The 24449-nt window shown below is 34.3% G+C and overlaps 1 protein-coding gene across 1 annotated transcript; it reads right to left on the bottom strand.

Annotated features, from left to right (window-relative positions):
• Positions 1 to 23738: 23738 nt before the first annotated feature.
• On the bottom strand, positions 23739 to 24177 carry LOC120240772 (60S ribosomal protein L35a-like). The gene has a single exon (XM_039245604.1). It carries the CDS (start codon positions 24107 to 24109, stop codon positions 23777 to 23779), a length of 333 nt encoding a protein of 110 aa, XP_039101535.1. The 5' UTR covers positions 24110 to 24177; the 3' UTR covers positions 23739 to 23776.
• Between the last annotated feature and the right edge of the window lie 272 nt (positions 24178 to 24449).

Below are 24449 nucleotides of genomic sequence, written 5' to 3'. Positions count from 1 at the left end.
GAGAGCTGGAGAGTGTGCTGTCCTTCACCAGTGGTCTAAGATTTTTGCTCCAACAAGGGCATGTCCTGAGGGAAATGGGCATGGTTTTGTGTCTTTCTCCAGCAGCAATTAATCACCTCTTGCATCCTGTACCGTGGAGAAGGACTCTCTGATTTTCTGCCTTATCCTCACACCTTCTTTTTTGTTTATTTGTTTTGTGTTTTGTTTTCTGGTCCCGACACTTTCTTATGAGCATCCTTTAGAGAGCTATAAATCCATCTTGGGTTTGGGATCCAAGCTTTCCCAAACTGTCACTCTGCCCCATATTTGGCCTTTAAAAACTGGTTAACACTTTAGTCAATTTCTTTTTGCCTTTTTGTCAATACCCTCTTTCCCGTGTTCTTCTCAAGGTAAAGAAACTTCTTGTGTCCCATCTCTTCCAGTAGTGACTTGTCACACTTCAGAGTTCAGTTTCTTTGGTTACTTACTGGGGTCCTATGTCTGGTAGATTCATAAAAGTTATGGCTTTACAGATTACTTGGGCTTTTCTCATTATTAGGGTAAAAACAATATTCTCTTGCAGTTCCTTCCTGTTCAGTGGAAACAGACCATGAAGAGCTTAAAGAAAATTTAGACAATTTATCACACTACTTCTTTACTTTTGTCTTCTCTACACCACCCAGAAAGACGAGTGATAGGTGTGCTGATTTCATCTTTTTTTTTAAATTTCTGAAAGGGGGAGAGAGAGACAGCGTGAGCAGGGGAGGGTCAGAGAGAGGGGGAGATACAGAGTCTGAAACAGGCTCCAGGCTCCGAGCTGTCAGCACAGAGCCCGACGCGGGGCTCGAACACACAAACCGTGAGATCATGACCTGAGCTGAAGTTGGACGCTTAACCGACTGAGCCACCCAGGCGCCCCTTCTTCTTAATCACTGAAATCAAATAGTTAGAGGGACGAATCAATAAAGGAAGCAGAAATGTAGATAATTAACATTTAGGGAAATAAATAAAAAACAGCAGTCCCGGGGCGCCTGGGTGGCTCAGTTGGCTAAGCTGCCGATTTCGGCTCAGGTCATTATTTCACTGGTTCGTGGATTCGAGCCCTGCATCAGGCTCTGTGCTGACAGCTAGTTCAGATCCTGGAGCCTGCTTCAGATTCTGTATCTCCCTCTCTCTCTGACCCTCCCCTGCTCACACACACTCTCTCTCTCAGAAGTAAATAAAACATTTAAAAACTTAAAAAAAAATCGATCTCTAAGACAATACTCTGTGTCTTTACTTCATTTCTTGCTCCTATTCAGCCTGATATTGCTGGCAATGCTCATGGAAACATGTCATGAGCATCCATATACTAATTTATTTATTGTAACTCTTAATCTCTACCCAGAAATCTGTTTATTTGCTTAAAATGGTTTCTTGACCTGTAGAAGTATTTTTAAATTTTCTATTCTTTGTCAGATCTTTATTTTAATGTCATTTTCAATATCATTGTTTTCTTTCCCCAGAGAGCCATCCCACCTAATTAATTGAGGTTGGAAGTCATTTGTATAAGATTTCTCAATTGCACACTCACATCATTGCATTTTTCCTTCCTGCCTCAGAAGATAATTCTTCTTCTCCAAAACCAAATAACTTCTTCTTAACTTTTTCAAATTTCCACATTTAACAAATTAACATTCTTGTTTATTTGTGACTGATCTTTCTCCTTATAACTACGTACTCTCAATTCCTCTTTTCATTCTTTTACGTTGCTGTCATTTATTTTATTAAAAAACTATATTTGTCTAATATATTGTTGCTATTATTTTAAACAACTAACTGTTAAATCAGTTTAGAGAGAGAAAAAGAACATATTTTATTTTACCATTCTTGCAAAATCTACTGGTGACAAATTCCCTCAGTTTTTTGTATGAATGCAAAAGTTTTTCTTTATCTTTCACTTCTGATAATAATTTGAATGGATACAGAATCATAGATCATTGTCATTTGAACACTAAATATTTCATTCCACTCTCCTCTTCCTTATATAGTTTTTGAAGAAATGTCTGATGTAAGTCTTTGCTATTTTATAAGTAGAACAGTTTTTTTCTTCCTTTGACTTTTTTCAAGATTTTCTTTTTGTCTTTGATTTTTTTGCAGTTTGACTATAATATGCATAGGTACAGATTTTTAGTATTTACCCTACTTGCTCTTCTCTGGGTTTCTTGCTATTAGTTATTGATTTTGGAAAATTATCAGCCATTATTAGTTCAAATAATTATCTTACTCTTTCTCAGTCTTTCCTTTCCTCCTGGTATTCCCTATTATGTTTATGCTACACTTTTTAAAATTGTCCCATTGTTCTTGAATATTCTATTCTCTTCTGTTTTTTATTCCCCCATCCATTTCTTTCTTTGTTTTTCAGTTTGAGAAGTTCCTATTTGCAGATCTTCAAGTTCATTTATTTTTTTTCTTCATTTGTGTTCAGTCTAATGATGAATCAAAGGCATTCTTTGATTCTTTCATTCAGTCTTTGATTTTCTTTTAAAATTTTGTTAGGGTTTCCATCTCTTTGTTACATTACATCTCTGTTCTTGCACATTGCCAGTTCTTTTCACTGGAGCCCCTAGCATATTAAACACAGTCATTTTAAATTTCTTACCTGATTATTCCAAAATATCTTCATCATCTGATTCTGGACACTTGTTTTTTCAGACTGATTTTTCTTGCCTTCATACCATATCTTGTACTTTTTTGTTGTTGTTGAAAGCTGAATATGATCTATCAGAACTGAGGGAAATAGGCTTTTTGTGAGAAATAATTATGTGTATCTGGCTAGAGTTAATGTTTGCTGTAGCTGAAAGGGTCAGAGGCTTCAATTTCCTCTATGCTCGTATTTTTGCCTCTACTGTTTCTCTGGCTTTTCCTAGAAACTCCTTCTTTGATAGAGTCTGTCTTGAAGCTCTCTCAGTAATAATCCACTGTTATTAACCAGATTCTTGTTGAATTGGTTATAAGGTATGAGGAAGAGAAACATTCTATAATTTTATAATTGTCCATTTTGGGGGGATGCCACTGTCTCTAGGTTGTGGCCTTTAGAAGGATTTCTTAACTTTTTTTTTTTCTTTAATCTTCCCCTTGTGAGACCTGAAGGCTACTGGGTGTTGCAGTTGTCTATTTCCTCTTCCCCTCAGTTGGATAAGGCTCTGGGAAAGTATTTTCCCATGAGGGCAATTTGTTATGGGGACATAATGGTCTAGGCATATTTCAAAATTGTTATTGTCCCTCTAATTCTCCATGCTTGGAAGTAGAAGGTAATTTTTCTTGGACTTTCAGTAAGAGATCCTGGTAGAGCTCCTGAAGCTCAAGAAAGTACAAGGGCCTTTCTAAGACTGGACCCCCAGGAGTGTTTAACTCTCAAGCCATGCCACATTTAGTTCCCATCATTTGTGAATTACTGGGTAGGTGTTCCTTCCTATTATTTGCTCCCTATAAGTTATGATTCACTATATATGTCCGTGTCTCCAATTTTCATGGCAGTAATTTGGCATGTGACCTCAATGTTCTGTTGTATCTATGAATTTGTTTAGTTTGTTTCTTGCTGTGAATAGGAGAGTGATTGTTTCCAGCGTCTTTACATACCAGAGCAGAAACTGGAATTTGTCTCTTAGGGTTTTTAAAACCCACTGTTTATAGTACTCTTGGAATGCTTATCATATATTGCAGCATAAAATATATTTTTGTACATATCACACTTTGTGACACTTACTCCGTACCTCAATCAGTTGCAATATTAGGTCCATTTTTTCCTATCTCCTTATTCTTTAGCAAATAAGTCCTAAAGCTAAGAGCATGTCTTATGTGCAGAAGCATTTCAGTCTGTGTCATTTTTGTAGTATATATTTGTAGAAAACATGTTCCAATCATGAATAAATGTAGATGTTTAACTAAGAACCAATTTTTCAATCTTGATAGTTATTTTTTTATTTTCAGAGGTAATTTCAGATATTTAAATTCTTCCTCTTTTTATTTATTTATTTTTATTTTATTTATTTATTTATTTATTTATTTGAAAGAGAGAGATAGAGACAATATGAGCAAGGGAAGGTCAGAGACAGATGGAGTAACAGAATCTCAAGACAGGCTCCAGGCTGTGAGCTGGCTGTCAGAACAGAGCCCAATGCAGGGCTCGAACCCACAAACTGTGAGATCATGACCTGAGCCGAAGTCAGATGCTTTACCAACTGAGTCACCCAGGAACCTCTTAAATTCTTCTTAAGTTAAAAAAATGATTCAAGCTCAGTACTAAATAGTTTCTCACTAACATATAATGTCTATTGCATACAAATCTTCTTTAGTTTCTTAACTTGATATTTAATATCAGCATTGTTTGATGACAATGCAATTTTTAAAAATTTGGTCTTTGCCTCTTCTTGAGCAAAGTCTACTTTAACAGATAGGATTTTATAAGATTTCCCCTAGAGAATTACTTCGAGCCATTTAAGCTGCCATCAGTTCCTGATTTAGCATTTTTAATAAACTTCCTAGGGCAAAGGATTAATTTCCCTGGACTCTCTTTATCCTTGATGTAAAAGTATAATGTTTAATCGAGGATGGATCATTGTTTGCCTGCTATCTTCCTTGTGTGTTTATGAATAAGTAGATACAAGTTCAGGGAAAGGAGTAAAGCCAGGGCAAAATAAAAGTATTCCCAATCCTTAAAATTTGTTGCTGAATAAAAACAGCAACTAATACATATGAATGTAAATAGAATTACTTTTACCACATTAAAGTGAATGCATTAAAGAAACATATGTCTACTGAGGCAGTTTATAGCTAAATAGTTGCATTAAATTGACTACATGCTTATTGATCCTTATCTAAAACTCATCTAAAGACAGAAGTTCCATTATCTTAGCAAAACTGTGGTTCACATAGGGACCTAGAAATTTGGGGCCATAGCATTATTAGATTAGTAAGTCAATGCTCAATAGTTCTTAACATTATAATGGGAAATAAGTCTAAGAAAATACATATAATTATTCCTAGTATTACATATATACATATTAATATCCAGAACTCGGTGATTTCACAACATAACAAGTTATTATTTGTAAGATTTCCTAGTATCAGGTTTGAACCCTTTATAAGATAATAAACTAAATGAGAAGCCATATATTAGCTAGAAAAATGTACAAAGATTGTTGGCAAACAATATACTACATAAGGATACTTAAGGTTAAAATAAAACTTCCTCTCAGGGTTTCTAATAAGATCTGATAAAACTTATTTATATGATAAAAATTCTACCACAGTGTCATGACTCAAGCACAAACTAGAGCCATTGACAACATCTTTCTTAATGATAACTAAGGATGATGTTATCTCACATTGTCACCCTTATTTTTATTGATGATGACCATATAATTTATTGTCTAAATGAAACACATTTGAAAAGGATGGACAGGATGTTGAGACAACAGACTTAGCTTGAAACTATCTCATGAAAACCAAGATATATTTGGTAAAGTATAATACACTTTAGCCTTATAATTAGGTGACTTATTTTCCTTCTACCAAAGTAGAAGTGTTCCAAAATTACCAATATTGTCTATGGTAGAACGTGTAGGCTAGTAAATGGATCAATTATGAAATATTTTTTAAAGTAAGTAACTTTTATTCATTTTAAAGTTCTGTTTAAAAAATAATAACAAAGGGGTGCCTGGGTGGTTCCATCAGTTGAACATCTCACTTCAGCTCAGGTCATGATCTCATGGTTCGTGGGTTTGAACCCTACGTTGGGCTCTGTGCAGACAGTTTGAAACCTGGAGCCTGCTTTGGATTCTGTGTCTCTCTCTCACTCTGCCCCTCCACCACTTGCACTCTGTCTCTCTCAAAAATAAGGAAACATTTAAAAAATTATAAAAATAATAAAAAATAAAAATAATAAAGCAATCGTTTTCAGAAGAAACTGGTACTAAAGCAAAAGGATGTTTTTAAATGTTTTATTTATTTCTGAGAGAGAGAGGCAGTGTGAGCAAGGAAGGGTCAGAAAGAGAGGGAGATACAGAATCCAAAGCAGGCTCCAGGCTCTGAGCAAGCTGTCAGGACAGAGCCCGACGTGGGACTCAAACCCACAAACCATGAGATCATGCCCTCATCCGAAGTTAGACGCTTAACTGACTGAGCCACCCAGGTGCCCCTAAAGCAAAAGGATTTTAAACCAGAAATACATCTAACATGTGTTATATAAAAATTCCATTACCTGCATACTATTACAAGTTAGAAATTCATATCTAGACACTTCAACAGTTTCCAAACAAAAAAGATTTAATGGGATTTGAATCCATAATGGAACATCAATCCAGTATATTCTTTTTAAAAATATTTCTTAATTTTACTTTTAAAAGTTAATAGACATTTTGTGCTGTTGTGGGTAACAGACAAATTCAATGAAAATTATAGAGAGTTCCCATATACACCTTCACACAACCCCTATTAATACCTTGTTCTAGTGTTGTACATTAGTTACATTTGGTGACCAAGAATTGACTTTATTATCATTATTATTATTATTATTTTAAGTTTATTTATGTATTTTGAGAGAGGCACATAAGCGGGAAAGGGGCTGAAAGTGAGGGAGAGAGATAAAATAAGTCTTGACCCCATGAACGGTGAGATCGTGAACTGAGCAGAAATCAAGAGTCAGATGCTTAACCAACTAAGCCCCCCGGGTGCTTGAGAATTGACATATTATTAACTAATGTCCATAAATTACATTAGATCTTCTCTTCATGTTGTATATTCCATGAGTTTTAATAAGTATATAACATGTATTCACCATTACAGTATTGTACTGCATAGTTTGACTGCCCCCCAAAATTCCCTGTGGAAAATCAGTAAGGACACAGTTGAACTGAATAACTCCATCAATCAATGATTTGATTGGCGTATATAGACTACTTCATTCAATAACAACAAATTCACATTTTTCACAAATCATGTAAAATATTAATTAATATAGACCACATTCTGGGGCATAAAATATATCTTAATGCATTTAAAAGAACAGAAATCATGCAATGTCTATTCTTGGATTATGATGGAAGTAAACTAGAAATCAGTAAGAGAAAGATAATTGGAAAATTCCATAATATATGGAGATTAGAAAACATACTTCTAAATGATACTCAGATTAAAGAAGAAATATCAAGAGAAACTTAACAATAGCTTGAACTAAATGAAAATAAAAACACAACCTATTAAAATTGATGGGACATAATGAAAACAATACATAAAGGGAAATTTACAACTTGAATGTGTATATTAGAAAAGAAGAAAGATCTGAAATCAATCACCTAAGTTTGCATATAAGTAAACTCTAAAATGAAGTGCAAATTAAATCCAAAATAAGAGAAGAAGAGATATAATAAGAATTAGAGCAGAGATCAAGGAATTTGAAAACAGGAAATCAGTAAAGAAAATCAGCAAAACTAAAAGCTGATTCTTTGAAAAAATTGCATTGATAAGCATCTAGCCACACTAAGAAAAAAAAAGGACACAAATTACTAATATCAGAAACGAAAGTGGAATCATCACTGCAGTTTTCATGGAAATAAAAAGGATAATAAAAAGAATATTATGAACCACTCTATGCCCACAAATCTGATAATCTTAAAAGACCCCATCTGTCAAAACTCACACAGGAAGAAATAGAAGATCTGAATAGGTGTATAGCTACTAAAGAAATTGAGTTAATAGTTAATAATCTTCCAAAACAGAAATCAACAGGCCCAGGCAAAGAACAGAGAATTTTTAAGGCAATGAAAATACTCTGTTTAACATTATAATAATTAATATATGTCATTATACATTTTTCAAATCCACACAATGTACAATACTAATACTGAGTCTTAAAGTAAACGATGGACTTAGGATAATTATGTGTCAATGTAGATTCATCCTCAGTTTTAAAAAAATGTACTATTCTTGTGAACAATGTTGATAATGGGAGAGGAGATATGTGTGTGCAGGCAGGTGGTATATAAGAAATCTTTGTACCTTACTTTCAATTTGGTTGTAAACCTAAACTGCTCTTTAAAAAAAAAAAAAAAAAGTCTTTAAAAACAAACCTCCATCGTATACTTACTCATTCCTCTCTACCTCATCCCAAACCTCTGGCTACCACTAATCTTTATACCATGTTTACAGTTTTGCCTTTTCCAGAATAACTTAGAGTTGGAATCATGCAGTACACAGTCTTTTCAGATTGGTTTCTTTCACTTAGCAGCAAGCATTTAAAGTTCCTTGATATCTTTTCGTCATTTGATAACTCATTTTCTTTTTATTATTATAACATTCTGTTTTGAATATACCACAGTTTATCTTCTCTTTACCTATTGATGTATATTTTGGTAGCTTCCAAGTTTTAACAGATATGAAAACATAACATGTGTTTTCACATGTAAAAAACCCATTGTCTATAGACTTTTAAAAATTTGAAATTCATACCTAAACTCTTTAACATCCTAGAGTTTCAACATCTATGAATCCGTATAACTAATATGTTTAAAACAGCCATTTTAAAGGTTTTTAGGAGTAATTATATGTTCTTAAGAAAGTCAGAAATTTCCTAGGCAATTAAAGATAAAAACACAAAATAAAAAATAATTCTATGCATTTAAAAAAATTTTTAGTGGTTTTATTCATTTTTGAGAGACTGAGAGAGCACGAGCAGGGGAGGGGCAGAGAGAGGAGAAACACAGAATCTGAAGCAGGCTCCAGGCTCTGAGCTGTCAGCACAGAGCCCGAGGTGGGGCTGGAACCCATGAACCATGAGATCATGACCTGAGCCAAAGTTGGAACTTAACCAACTGAGCCACCCAGGCACCCCTTCAATGCATTCTTGATGGGTGGATTTGATAACATCCACAATCTTTTAGTGAGCAAACCCCCTGATTAACCTGCTCTTGGTTTACATAAATTTCATGATTATATTTTTACTTACAATCATTATTGCAATTAATATATAAAACTAGAAAGATTAGAGCCATGATGTATTGTATCAAAAATATAAAACCAGGGTTTTCTAAATAATGAAACTTATTTATTCTATTATTGTCATGTTTTACCATGTTTATAGTTTTGCCTTCTCCATTGCCTTTTCCTTTACCTTGTCATTTAAAATCTATTATTACTATTATTATTATTATTAATATTTTAAGTGATAATCAATAAATATTTTTACATATGATAGATAAGAATAATTTAGAATACTCTTTTATTCCATCTTTGAATTGTTTCTTTTTACATTTTTATTGTGCTTTTTTTTATAATGTGTTTGGGAAGAGTAGATTGAAAATAAGATATTTCCTTATGAAGTAAGTTTTTAGTGATGTCAATGATTTTTGGAAACTATATTTGAGACTTCTTAGACATATATTGTGCTGAGCATTTTGTTTAACACTTTATAAATGAAGAGAGATCCTAAGAAAAATAACATCATATGCGATTAAAATCATGGAAATAAGCACTAATAGAAAAGAATGAAGAATCAGAGAAGAGAGAGCAGTGACTTAGTTGTGGTCCCAACATCATTAGAAATCTTGAATGAAACTCACTGAATTTTTGCCATTTCTCTATGAAGACCACAGGGAATTTGGTTTAAATTTGACAATGCTGGCATTGAGTCATCTGGTCAGTATGTACTATGAAAAACCCACAGCTAATATTATACTCAGTGGTGTAAGACTGAGAGCTTTCCACCTAAGGTCAGGAACAAGACAAGGATGTCCACTGTCAGCACTTTTATTCAACACAGTACTGGAAATCTTAGCCAAAGCAATCAGACAACAAAAAGGAACATAGGTATCCAAACTGGTAAGGACCAAGTAAAACTTTCACTACTTGCAGATAACATAATACTTTGTATAGAAAACCCTAAAGACTGTAAAAAAAACTACTAGAACTGATAAAGGAATTCAGTAAAGGTTGCAGGATACAAAATCAATGTACAGAAATGCATTTCATTTTTATACACTACCAATGAAGCAACTGAAAGAGAAATTAAGAAAGCAATCCGATTTACAACTGCACCAAAAATAAGAAAATGCCTGGTAATAAACTCAACCAAGACGTGTACTTGGAAAACTATAAAACACTGATGAAAGAAATTGAAGAAAACACAAATGTAAAAGTATTCCATGCTCATGGATGAGAAGAATAAATATTGTTAAAACGTCTATACTACCCAAAGCAAACTACAGATTTAATTCAATCCCTATCAAAATACCAGTAGCATTTTTCATAGAAGTGAAACAAACAATCCTAAAATTTGAATGGAACTGTAAAGCTCCAAGTAGTCAAACCAATCTTGAAAAAGAAAAACAAAACTGGAGGTATCACAATTCCAGATTCTAAGTTATAAATACAAAGCTATAGTAATCAGAACAGTGTGGTACTTGCACAAAAATACACAAATTGATCAATAAAACATGATAGAAAGCCCAGATACAGTGCCATGGTCATATGGTCAGTTAATCTTCAGTAAGAGGCAAGAATATGCAATGGAAAAAAGACAGTCTCTTCAACAAATGGTGCTGGGAAAACTGATCAGTTACATGCAAAAGAATGAACCTTGACCACTTTCTTTCAACATAAGCAAAAATAAACTCCAAATAGGTTAAAGATCTAAATGTGGACCTGAAACCATAAAAATCTTAGAAGAGAGCATAGGCAGTTAATTTCTCTGACATCAACTGCAGAAAATTTTTCTGATGCAAGGGAAATAAAAGCAAAAGACTACCTCAAAATAGAAAGCTTCTGCATACTGAAGGAAACAATCAACAAAACTAAAAGCTAATCTACTGAATGCGAGAAGTTATTGCAAATGACATATCTGATAGTTAGTGTCTGAAATATATGAGCAATAGATATAACTCAACACCCCAAAAACAAATAATACAATTTAAAATGGGGGAGGGACTCCTGTGTGGCTCGGTCAGTTGGTCAGTTGATATTGTCCCAGGTCACGATTTTGCAGCTAGTGAGTTCCAGCCCAGCATCAGGCTCTGCACTGTCAGTGCTTGGGATTCTTTCTGTCTCTCTCAAAATAAACTTTTTAAAAAAAAATGGGCAGAAGACACAGACATTTCTACAAAATAGACATCCAGATGGCCAACAGACACATGAAAATATGTGCAACATCACAAATCATCAGGGAAATGCAAGTCAAAACTACAATGAGATATCACCTCTCACCTGTCAGAATGGCTAAAATCAACAACACAAAAAAACAACAGGTATTGTTGAGAATGTGGGGAAAAGGAAACTCTCCTGCACTATTGGTGAGAATGCAAACTGGTGCAGCCACTGTGGAAAACAGTATGGAGTTTCCTCAAAAAGTTAAAAATAGAACACACTATCCTATAATCACACTACTGGGTATCTACCCAAAAATATAAAAACATTAATTTGAAAGGATATATGCACTCCTACATTTATTGCAGCATTATTTACAATAGTCAGATTATAGAAGCAGCCCAAGTGTCCATTAACAGATGAATGGATAAAGAAAATATTCAGCCATAAGAAATAATGTAATCTTGCCATGTGCAAGAACATGGATAGAGCTAGAGAATACAATGTTAATCAAAATTAGTCAGAGAAATACAAATACCATATGATTTCACTCATATACAAAAATTAGGAAACAAAGGAAACGAATAAAGGGGAAAAAAAGAGAGACAACCACGAAACTGACTTGACTATAGAGAACAGATGGTTATCAGAGAAGTGTGTGGGGAGATAATAGGAGATAAGATTTAAAAAGAAATGTTGGATTTCAACCTAAGGAAACATTGTTATTTTCCTTCTAACATGAAGCTTATTTTCACATCTGGAAAAAAAAAGGCATTTAAAAAATCGAAGTTACCCTTTGTACTGCTTTGTTGGAATTGCCCTCCCAATGTGAACCAACTTCCCACAGTAATATTTTTAAAGTGTTCTGGTGCTGTGAAGAATATTTAATTATGTGATTATCTTTCATGATGTGTGTAGTTAATTGTCCTTATGTCAAATGTAAATGATTTTGAACAATAAAAGTGAATGAGTAATGTTCCGGCTGTGAATAACAGATGTCATGTGGATTTTGATTTCCTCGTCATTTATAAATATTTCTTTTCAAGTATAGAAAAGCAATTAGTGAAGATTACAGACTAATACCCATTGAAATCTAAGTTTAAGAATGAAAAGCCATATGAATCATGGAACTACACAACACTACATAGGAAAAAATGTATTATATTCATATTCCTTAAAAATCACAAATTATGATTTTTATAAATTATGGATAGCCTAGTTATAAATCATTGATGCATTCTCATCAATTAATGCATTCTCATATGAAACAATGTCTTTCTCTGCTTCTGACCAGTTCCTCATTAGGTCTTGCAGACAACAATCTGTGTTTCTTGAATGGTATATGTAAGAGTAAGAAAAATAAGGTGTACTTTTTGAGTTTGGTGGCTGTTTTCCATGCCTGCTGACAGGCATCTTCTCCCTTTTTATTTGAAAGCAGAACTACTCACCTACTTTGAGCTTACATAATTTAGGTAGAGTGATTACAATTCTGAATCCAGAGATCCAATCAACAAGGACATTCCTCACTCAAGAGTATTTTGTGTCAGAGATAGTAACATGATTCATGCAGTGTTAAGCTCTTGGAACTTTTGCTTGAGTGCTTAGGAGAAAGGCAAAAATTCTGCACTGGAATTACTGAAGTGACCAGAAAAGCTTAGAGCTCAGGGAATCACCAAGAGGAGTCATTCTGCTAAAGAGAAAAGCCAAACCAGAAGGAAATAGAATTGTGAGGCAGAGAAATAAGAATATTGATAAGGTCACTGGAGCTGCTGGATTCAGCCATGTGCTACTTCTTTCCCTAATTTGAGACAAAGATTCTCTTCTGACCAAACTCTAGCCAGGTTCCTCTGGGCCCTTTCTTAACCAGGCCTCAACTTCGCTCTATAAAGACTTGAACAAACATGAATGATTTCTACTATGTCAAGGTTTTATTCCTCAGATGACCTTAGCATCCCTTATAATGTCTGTCAGAAAACACAGGGCTGCTGAATGGATTTAATGTCTGATCCAGCCAACACCTGAAGATAGGAGCCTTGTCTCATGGTCTTTGTGAGACGGTAAGAGCCTAGCTTCCAAAAGCACTAGTTAGCAAATATGCAGATATGCTTCCCATGGACTTATTCCACACTTGCTTTTCATAATTTTTCATTCTCTGGACTCCACTGAGCCCTGCTTACTCCCCTTCCGACTCCTGCATTCTTCTTTTAGGGATCTCAGTCACTCCTGTACAAAATGAAGTTCTGTCCAGTTAATGCTAGACTCTTTTCCACATTTCAGTAACACATTACCGATTAAAATCTGTCCTTACCACTTTAACTAGTGTCAGTGACAGTTGTTGATGGAAGCCAATAGCCTGACTAGTAGCAAATTGAGTTCAGTGTCTTTATCATCTGCAGCAAAAATAATTAAAATCAATTTATTGTGTGTCTTACCTGGAGTTTGATTTCCCCTCTCCACGTGCCTGTGTTAATATTTTGTAAAGATGATCACAAAGATACACTGTGAGACAGTTGTTCCACAAAGATTCTTCTTTATTTCTAGGAGGAAACAAGCACGAAACTTGCTTGATAGTTACACTGGTATTGTCCAGTTTGGAGGAAAAGTCAACGTTGTCGGAAAGAGTACAAACACGTTAAAATATTTTCTAGAATGCTTACAATTGACAGCTACAACTAGTATTCTCACACTCACAATATATTTGAAGGAGCTCTTCCTCTTATTATTAGCTTCCCATTCAATAAAGTCCTTAGATTCTTCTTCTACACCCTTTACCTTTCTGTCTCTTTCTTTTTTCCCTTTTTCCTCCTTGTTCCCTCCCTCTCTCCCTTCTTTATTTCCTTCCTACCTTCCTTCCCTCCTTCCTTTTCCCCTTTATATACACAGCTAACTAGAAATTGTCTGTTCAAGCACATACGCCAAAAAAAACAAAAAAAACAAAAAAACCCAAAACAAAACACGAAAACAAAAACAAAAACCCAGACCTGTACTTCAGAGTGGTATCAGCTACCTTACACTCAGTGAATTAATACTAACTCATTTATGCTCTAGATTGTTTGGAGAAAGCCAATAAGGACTCTATTTTCCTCTTTTTAAATTCAGATCTTTAGCAAAATATATGGTCAGTCCGGCTTTAACTGCGGAGAAAAAATAAGGATCAGACACGGGCAAGAGAGACAAGTATTGTCAATAGGTATTGACCAAAAAGTAAAACGGACTTAAAATGCTAAAATATGTGCGAGACCTAAATCTAACTGACTCCATTTTAGAAAAAGCCTCCATCTTGAGGATGAACTAGACCGAACCCAGTCCCAGGAAAAAACCGCAGGAAGTACTTAGGCAGCCTCAGCCTGTCCTTAGTTACTCCCCTAGCAACAGCAACAGCCAATCAGTTTAAAAGAGGCGCCTTTGTCCCATGACGTTCAGGTTGGCAGTTTGCTGTCAGGCCAAATGGGCCGAACCAATCGGGTACTGACAAGACAGCTTGTACCAAAAGTCAACCTATCAGGAGGCTGCCAAGCTGGAACGCCCCAAATTCCACTGTAACCGCAATAAAAGCCCCACAACAGTGAGTTCGGGGCTCCATACCATCACCGCTGCGTCAGGGTGCGTTGGAGTCTCTACTCCATCTTGAATAAAGACCCTCGTGTGCTTGAATTGGAATCGGCTCCTCAGTGGTCTTTGGGGTTCTCGTGATCTGAGCATAACATAAGCAATGACCTGTCCCTACAAATATATACTGTATCATCACACGGGGGAGTCTCTGTTTCTATGAAAATCATATGTTGAAAAAAACTGATGCTAATCTTTAGAAGAGCAATGGTTTCTGCAAGTGGGGAAAGGTTTGTGTAAAATAAGAATGATTTTTGGAGTTGTTACTCTCCAACTTGATTGCACATTGGAATCAAAAATGAAAAATTTTTTTAAATGCTGATGTCTCAATTTTGCTACACAGACTCTGATTTAATTAGTCTGGAATTAAGGCTGACTATAGAATTTAAAAAGCAAATATCTCCTCATTTGGGTCTAATGTGAATCCAAGGTTGAAAAGTACTCTTTGAGACCCCTGAGATGTCAGGGGCAGGCATCTAGGCTCTATGAGGCATTTCTACAGTGGCCTCCAGTGTAACTGCGTAATACTCAGATATTAGACATTGGTGATTGCGTGAAGATTAACTCTTCTTTTTAAGATTTATAGAGCTCCCTGTTGAGCTAAATATGCTTTGTATTTGGGACTTACAATATCTGTATTATTTACATAGGAAAATGTGAATGAGTTCCTAATGAATTTAAAAGAAAATATGCAGCCATTGTGAGTTATGGGACCCCTTGTACATCATTAATTCGATATAACAGAAACATTCCTTTAATGGATACTATTCAAAATACATTATACAGCTTAGAGTATGTTTCAAATTCTTAGATAAATTGCTTCAATTGGGAAAATTATGGTGTATGTTAAGTTGAATCCACTTGTAAATTTTTATGAAACTACTTGACAGTAATTATTTTTGTAGATTAATATATGAACTATTTTTCACATTTGTCTGTGATACTGGAAATTGTGGCTAGGTATGTTTACTTTTAAGAGTTTATTTTTCTTGTGCTTGTAAAATACTTAAATTACCTATAGATACATTTAACTATTATAGTTTTTTTCTTTTTGAAGTGTATCTTACATTCTCTTTGAAGAAACATATTTTATTGTCAAATATTTTGTAATTTTGTAAAGCTTTTGAAGAAACACTACCCTAAAATCATCACCTTATCAAATAAAGTATTAGGAGTATTTAACAAGTGTACATTATTTATTAGTAATTAGTAGGAAAATAATTATTACTCTCAAATAAAGTTAATATCTGGATCCTTCTTTTGAGTATTTAAATTTTGTCACTTAAAAATATATTTATGTATGCACACATAAAACATTCATAAGGTAGTGAAGGATATTGTTTAGTTCAGAGTCCTTAGTTCTGAATAAAGATGAAATTCATAGAAATGGAATCACTGACTCAATGCTTATATGTTATTTTAATTTTGAAGGACATTACCAAGTTACCCTGCATAAAGTTTAAACTAGTTAACATTCCAACCCAAAATAGGTGAGAATAATTCATCCCCAGCTCTTGTTAGCATAGACATTAGGCTGATAGGTATAAACATTTTTACTAGACTTCTAATATGCATGTCTGAATCATAAGAAAGCTTTTTGAGCATGTTTTCACATACTTACCGATTTGTTTATACGAAGGCTTTGAATTTTTTTAAAGGGTCTATAGTTGTCATGTAGGTGTGTGCATGTGTGTTGCAAACATGTTGCAACTATGTTTTCCTGGTTTATTGTTTGACTTTAGGCTTATTGGTATCTTGAGAAATGCAAATCTTCAAATATATCATCAAAATTATCAATTGTTTTTATGGCAATTTTTTCAATTTTGTATCTTGCTTAGAAAAATCTTCCTCATTATAAGACAATGATAATAATAATGTCCCATGAATTCATCTAATATTTCTATGGTATAAATTATTAATTGTCCCTCTTTTCATTGAAATATAACACTTGGCAGGAGGGAGAGAGAGAGAGAGAGAAACAAAAATCAAAACAACATTTAAGTAACTGCAACCTAAATAAAGACAGACAATGTTGCCTCTATATTTGTTTCCTAGGCTTGGAGTAACAAATTACCACAAATTGGGTGCCTTAAAACAACAGGGATATATTGTCTCACAGATGGAGTGGCCAGAAGTACAAAAGGTTTGAGCTGAGTTGATTTCTTCCTTTTGAGAATTCATGGTGAAGTTATTTGGGTTTTTATTTTGCTTTGGGAAGTACTGAATCAGTTGTATTTAACAGATACAAAAGTAATCAAAATTTCTAATCCTTTATTTAAAATTTTTGTTAACTTGTGCTTTTTAAAAGTTTGTCCATTTCAATTAAATATTCAAACGTAAGTCATAAATTCTATCATAATTATCTTCTTATTGCCTAATTTTAATGTGTGTGGGTTCTGAAGTAGTGTCCCATTTTCTTTCTTTTCAAAGTATCAACTTAGGGCTTTGTAATGTTCTTTGTATTATGTTTGTTTTCAATTTTATTATATTCTATATTCTTTATTTAAATTTTCTTTTCTTTTTTAAATTTTTTAATATTTTTATTTCTGAGAGAGAGAGAGAGAGAGAGACAGAGAGAGAGAGAGAGATTGAGAAAATGAGCAGGGGAGGGTCAGAGAGAGAGACACAGAATCCGAAGCAGGCTCCAGGCTCTGAGCTAGCTGTCAGCACAGAACCTGATGTGGGGCTTGAACCCACGAACCATGAGATCATGACCTGAGGTGAAGTCGGACGCTTAACCAACTGAGCCACCCAGGTGCCCCTTAATTTTTCTTTTCTTTAAGATTCTCTAGGTTCAATGGGATACTTTGGTCTAATTTGTAAACCATAAAATATGTACCAAAATAAATGTCTTCATAAGCATGGTTTTCGTTTTCCTTGCATGTGTTTTTGTATGTAAAATTTTTATTATTCTTCAGTCAAAATTATTTTTTAGTTTTCATTGTGCTTTTTTCTTTGACCATAGGTTATTTATTTTTTCTTGATTTCCAAACATGCAATGTTCTAAATAAAACGAAATAGTTTTGTTCTTTGTAAATAATTTAATAACTCAATTTTTTTAAGGTTTATGTTGTGACAAAGGGAGAGAGAGAGAGCATGTCACACACACCAGTGGGGGAGGGGCAGAGAAGGAGGGAGAGAGAGAGAATTCCAAGCAGGCTCTGCACTGTCAGCATGGAGCTCTATGAGGAGCTTGAAGCCACTAGCCCTGAAATCATGATCTGAACTGAAATCAAGAGTCAGAGGCTTAACCGAGCCACCCGGGCACCCAGTTAACTAAATTCTATACTTTGCATGAGGGTTCGCTTTTGCATTCAACAGTTCTAAGGTTTTTCACAAATGCATAATGTCATGTATCCATCACTATGGTATCATACCGAATTTTATGTCCATCCTAAAAATCCGTCGTGCTTCATCAGTCTATCTTTCCTCCCCTCCCCCCAGCTGCTGATTCCACTGATGTTTTTACTCTATAGTTTTGTCTTTTTGAGAAGGTCAGGTAGTTGGAATCATACAAGATGTAGCCTTTTCAGAGTAGGTAGCCTTTTCTCTTATGTTATCTTCTAGAAATTTTATCATTTTGTGTTTTGAATTCAGGGCTATGATCCACTTTGAGTTAACTTTGTGAAAGTTGTAAGGTCTATGTCTAGATTCTTTTTTTTTTTTTAATGCAGATGTCCAAATGAACCATTTGTGGAAAAGACTATCTCTTCTCTATTAATTTCCTTTGCCTCTTTGTCAAAGATAAGTTGTCTCTATTTGTGCGGATTTTCTATTTCTTTTTACAGTGCTATCAATTTTACCTCCCATATTTGACACCTTCTTGTTAGGTACATAGGCTTTAAGATTGTTCTATTGTCTTGTACAATTAACTACCCCTTATCATTATTTAGTGCCTCTCTTTGTTCCTGGTAATTTTTCTTGTTCTGAAGTTTGTTTTCCTTAAAATTAATATCGTTACTCTGGCTATCTTTGTGTTTGTGTTTGCATGGTATATCATTCTTCATCCTTTTAATTACAATCTATGTCTTTATAAGTAAAGTAGATTTCTTATAGACTACATACAGTTGAGTCTTTTTTTTTAGTCACTCTCTTAATCACTCTCTCTTTTATTTGGTATATTTAGACCATTCTCATTTCAATTGATTATTGATATAGTTGGATTATTATCTACCTCATTTGTTACATTTGTTGCACTTATTTTTGATTTCTTTAAAAAAAATTTTTTTAGAGAGAGTGAGTGTGAGCAGGGGAGAGGGGCTGAGGGAAACAGAGAAATCGAAGCAGGCTCCACTCTCAGCCTTCTTTTTCTTCTGCTTTCTCTGGTTTTATTGAGCATTTTATATGATTCTATTTATTCTCCCCTCTTAGCATATCAATTACATTTTTAAAAAAATTTATTGCCTTCAAGTTATATTATACATTTGCAATATAGACTTATACCTACTTGTACAAATACTTCTAAATCTATTTCAAAATATGCTGTACCACTTCAAGGACAGTGCAGATAGATAACTGAATATTCCCACTTCTTCCTGCCCTATAATATTGCTGTTAATCATTTCACTTATTCACATGGTATAATCTTTCATTGTTGCCAGTATTATTTTGAATAGTCACCTATTAACTCAGATAAAAATAAAAAATTAATATAATATTTGGTTTTAGCATTCCTTCTCTAGTGCTCTTCCTTATTTTGTAAATCTGAGTTTCTGATATATCAATTTCATTTTCTCTGAAGAACTCTTTAACATTTATTGCAAGGCAGATTTCATGGAAACAAGTTTTCCTTTTCTGGGAAACGATTTCTCTTTTTCTCTTTCACTTTTGAAGGATAATTTCACTAGTTACAGACCTCTGAGATGGCAGCCTTTTTCTTTCTATATTTTAGATATTTCATTCCACTTTTGTCTTATTTATGTGGTTTCTGAGAAGTGTGATGTTATTCTTTGTTTCTATGTAGATAATATGCCCTTGTCTTTGGCTTTTTCAAGACTTTGTTTCTTTTCTTTCTACTTTGGTTTTCTGAAATTTGAATCTGATATGCTTAGATGTAGATTATATATAATTTCTTTTTTAAAAATTTTTTAAATGTTTTATTTATTTCTGAGAGAGTGAGAGAGAGAGCATGAGCAGGGGAGGGTCAGAGAGAGAGGGAGACACAGAATCTGAAGCAGGCTCCAGGCTCTGAGCTAGCTGTCAGCACAGAGCCCTATGCAGGGCTGGAACCCACGAACTGTGTAATCATGACCTGAGCCAAAGTTGGACGCTTATCTGACAGAGCCACCCAGGCACCCCAATTTACTATATATAAATTCTTATGTTTCTTATATATATAACATAAGAAATTATATGTATATAATTCATATGTATATGACCATTTATCCTGCCTGCTGTTTCTGACCTTCCTGACTCTATGGTTTGGTATCTGTCTTTAGTTAAAAAAAATAGTTGATCAACCATTATAACTTAAGATAATATTTCAGTCCCTTTCTCTCTCCTCTTTCTAGTATTCTCATTTCATATATGCTGCACCTTTTGTGTACCTCCCACAGTTCTCCAGGACTCTGTTCTGTTGTTTTCCACTTATTTTTCTTTTCCCCTTGCATTTCAGTTTGGGAAATTATTCATCAGATATCTTTAGGATCACTGATTCTTTCCCTCAGCGATGTCCAGTCTACTGATTAGCAAAACATTCTTCGTTTCTGTTATTATGCTTTATTACCTAGCATCTCCTTTTGATTCTTTTGATTCTCCTTTTGATTCTTTCTTGTCCATCTCTCCACTTGCATTACTCATCTGTTGCATTTTGTCTACTTTTCCATTAGATCCATTAGCATAATCATCATAATTATTTTAAATTCTTTGCCTAATAATTCCAAATTATCTGTCATATCTTATTCTAAATCCTTGCTTTGTCTATTTAGACTGTTTCTCTTATCGTATTTTCTTGTGTTATGTCTTATAATGTTCTGTTGGAAGTCAGATAGGAACGTACTGAGTAATAAGAAATGAAATAAGCGGGGCGCCTGGGTGGCTTAGTCGGTTAAGTGTCCGACTTTCACTTAGGTCATGATCTCGAGGTTTGTGGATTCGAGCCCCGCATAGGGCTCTGTGCTGACTGGCAGCTCAAGAGCCTGGAGCCTATTTCAGAGTCTGTATCTCCCTCTTTCTCTGAACCTCCCCTGCTCACGCTGTCTCTCTCCCTCTCTCCTAGAAATAAATAAAAATATTAAAAAAAAAAAAGAAATGAAATAAGCGCACATTGAGCGTGAGATTTTTATTTTCTGGCAGAGAAGTATATGTGTTGAATGTTTGCTGTAGCTGTAAATGTCAGAGGCTGCAGTTTCCTCCCATGTCCTTATTTTTCTTCCCTGTTGTCTTGGGTTTCCCTAGAAACTCCTTTTTAAATAGAGTCTGTGCCATGAAACTCTCTCAGGTTCAACCCACTATTTTTATCCTCTTATACTGGAGCCTTGTTGATGTGGTTGTAAGGTATACAATAATCTATATAATCTAAAATCTTCTGGTTAATGCTTTTTTTTCTTAGTGGTCCAGAGTACCTGGGCTGCGACCTTCAGGAACACTTCTTAGTCTTTTTTTTTTTTTTTTCCTCCTCTTCTGTGAGACCAGAAGGCTAATGGGGTATGGAGCTGACTAATTGCTCTTCTTTCCGGTCAGTTAATGCTCTGGTTAAAGACTTTCTCTTGAGGGCTGGTCTTTGTTATGAAGAACAGAATGCTATGGGAGTATCTCAGAATGGCTTTTCCCCCTTCTTTTTCAGGCCAGGAGCCGTAGGAAATTTTTCTCTGATTTTCACCAAAAGAAAGAATCTAGTGAATCTCCTGGAGGTAAACCTAACAAAAGCATGCATGTGTGTGCGTGTGTGTGTGTTTGTGTGTGTGTTGGAAGGGGTATCCCCCATGTCTGGGAGGCCAAGTATTTGAACTCAGAAACTAGCCCACATTGAACTTCCAGAAGTTCACCAATTGCCATTCAAACATTTTATCAATTGCTGTCTTTAGCAGCTTCTGGTCCTAAAAGCTGTAATGTCTATTCACATATCTCCCCAGATTTCAGAGCAGTGATTTGTCCTGTCACCTGACTTTTCTGATGGTTCAGAAAAAATTTGCTGGACATTTCCTCAGCAATTTTCCTGTTGTGAAAACAGAACTGACAACTTCCAAATTCTTTATAGGCCCAAATGGAAATACTAGCCAGTTTTGTCTAAATTGATTTTTAACTTAATTCCTTATGGTCATGGAAAACAATTATTTTTTGGCCCAGTATAATGCCAATTTTTAATAACTATTCCCTTCAAATTTGCAAAGAATATGTGTCCCACAGCTTTCCGTGTAGTATTTCACATATGTCAATGTGATTGTTCAAATCATTTAGATGCAATCGAAAATTCATATTCTTTTCAAAACAAAGAGAAGCTTATTAATATCTCTTCCTACAGATTTTAGGCATTCTGGGGCATTTGTTTTTCTACAAATAAATAAGGCTTTAATTATTTTGGTTCATGTATTTTCAGGCTATACCTTAAGTTAGACATCACCTTATAGAATTGTCTTTCTGTCAAGTTGTTATCACTTTGCAATTTCTGTATCATTGGCAGCGTTCTTTATGTTAATGTCTACTTATGTAATATGAATGTGGCGTTCCAGCTTTCTTTTGCTTAGTGTTGGTATAATATATTGTTTTCCACTTTTTCACATTTAACCTTTCTGATTCATATATTTTATCTATGTTCCTTAGAAAATATATATGATAATATATCTTCTTTTATTTCTACTTTCCAAATTTTTCTCTAAATTGGAGTATATGTATTATTTACATTTGACCTCATTATTGATATATTTCATTTTAAATTTATTTCTTTGCTTAATTTGTAGCCATTTTGTTATTGTTTTGGTTACTTGTTTGGATTGATTGTAATTTAAACATAAATTTCCTCTTCTATTTGCTTTAGTATAATCCAGAGTTTGAAACATGGCTTCTTGACTTACCAAAGTCTAAAGTAAATTTGAATGCATTAGTAGGTTTTTATATATTCACCCTACCCCTGACTTATCTATAAGTTTATTGCAACACTATTTCATATTTATAAATCTCACAATACACAATTTTTAAGGTTTTGTACATATTAATATTTATTTAGTGAGCTTCATTTTCTCATAATGTTCTATAGCATAAAGACTATTCATTTTTATTCTACTGGTATTGAAAATACATATTTTTGTTTGCCTGAAATTGTCTTTTTAAATTCTTTTTCCTAAAAGTTATTTTCATTTATTTATAAAATTCAACAAACTCAAGAAACTATTTAATTGTTTTCTGAGTCCCATTGTTTTGGTTAAAATGTTTAAAATTTTATATCCTTAATATTCTTAGTTCAATCCATGTAGATTTCAAAATATTTGATGATGATATTTTTCCAGAGTATTGGCTAATTACTTATGTTTTTTTCATTTTATTCTTTTCTTCACTGCTTTGATATGCCTTCTTTACCATATATACTTCTTTTTATCAATATATTAACTTCTTTATGTATTTAGATATCTTTCTGAATTTTGTTTACTTTCCCATTGATTTGCTGTCCATGTGTTGATTTTAATTTGTTTTATGTAATATATCATTATAGTAAACTTAGAATTTGTATAGCTACTCCTGACAGTTGTATTCTTTTAAAACTATTTACCATGTAATTCTTACAGGGTCTGCATAACTGTGTGAAATTTATCATTTTTGCCTTTTTGAAAATTCTTGTTGGTATACTTAAGGAAAAAAATAAAGCCTGTCATATTTTCTAACATTTTGAATTTGTTTTATTTCTTATTAAAGTTTTCAAATAATTTATAAAAATAAGGCATCTTATACCTTTCAATAGCTTCCCTTCACTTAGAGACATGCAACTGGGGATTGGTATTCTCCACCAATCTTGCCTGGTTATTCTTTTTTTCTTTTATTTTTTAATGTTTATTTTATTTTATTTTATTTTTATTTTTTTATTTTTTTTTTACAAGAGAACAAATCTACACCTTTATTTATTTACTTTTCAGTTAGTTTAAATCCTTGAAGGGTACAGCATCACACGGATTCTGTGGCCAATGGCTTTAGCAGGAAGGTTGCTTCGGAATTTTGCACGAACCATGCCACTGTTTCCATGAGCACGAGTTACTTTTCCCCAGATTACTCTGGTTTCATTCGGTTTGCCACCAGGAGTCACTGTGTTGTTCTTTGCTTTGTACACATAAGCACATCTCTTGCCTAGACAGAACTCAGTTTCATCTCGGGCATAAACACCTTCAATTTTAAGAAGAGCTGTGTGCTCCCTCTGGTTCCTGAGACCCCGTTTATAGCCAGCAAAAATGGCTTTGGACCACAACCTTCCAGACATATTTGTCGTTTCAGGAGCCCTGTTCCCAGCAGGCCCTACTTATTTGCACCCAAAGTTCAACAGCCAGAGCCCTGTTCACCCTAATGTTTATTTTATTTTTTAAGGGAGAGAGACAGACAGAGCACGAGCGGGGGAGGGGCAAAGAGAGAGGGAGACTGAAGCAGGATCCAGGCTCTGAGCTATCAGTTCCTTGGAATCCAGGAACAATGAGATCATGACCTGAGCCGAAACCAGACCCTTAACCGACCGAGTCACCCAGGAGCCCCTCTTGCCTGGGCATTCTTTAAACTGAGTATATACGTTAATCATCACTCCTCTTGTCAATTCCTCTGCTAAGTTT

This window comes from Hyaena hyaena, unplaced genomic scaffold (assembly GCF_003009895.1).
Source record: "Hyaena hyaena isolate Hyena2069 unplaced genomic scaffold, ASM300989v1 scaffold_264, whole genome shotgun sequence".
NCBI classification, from domain to species: domain Eukaryota; kingdom Metazoa; phylum Chordata; class Mammalia; order Carnivora; family Hyaenidae; genus Hyaena; species Hyaena hyaena.
This window is presented reverse-complemented; position numbering and strand designations above follow the sequence as displayed.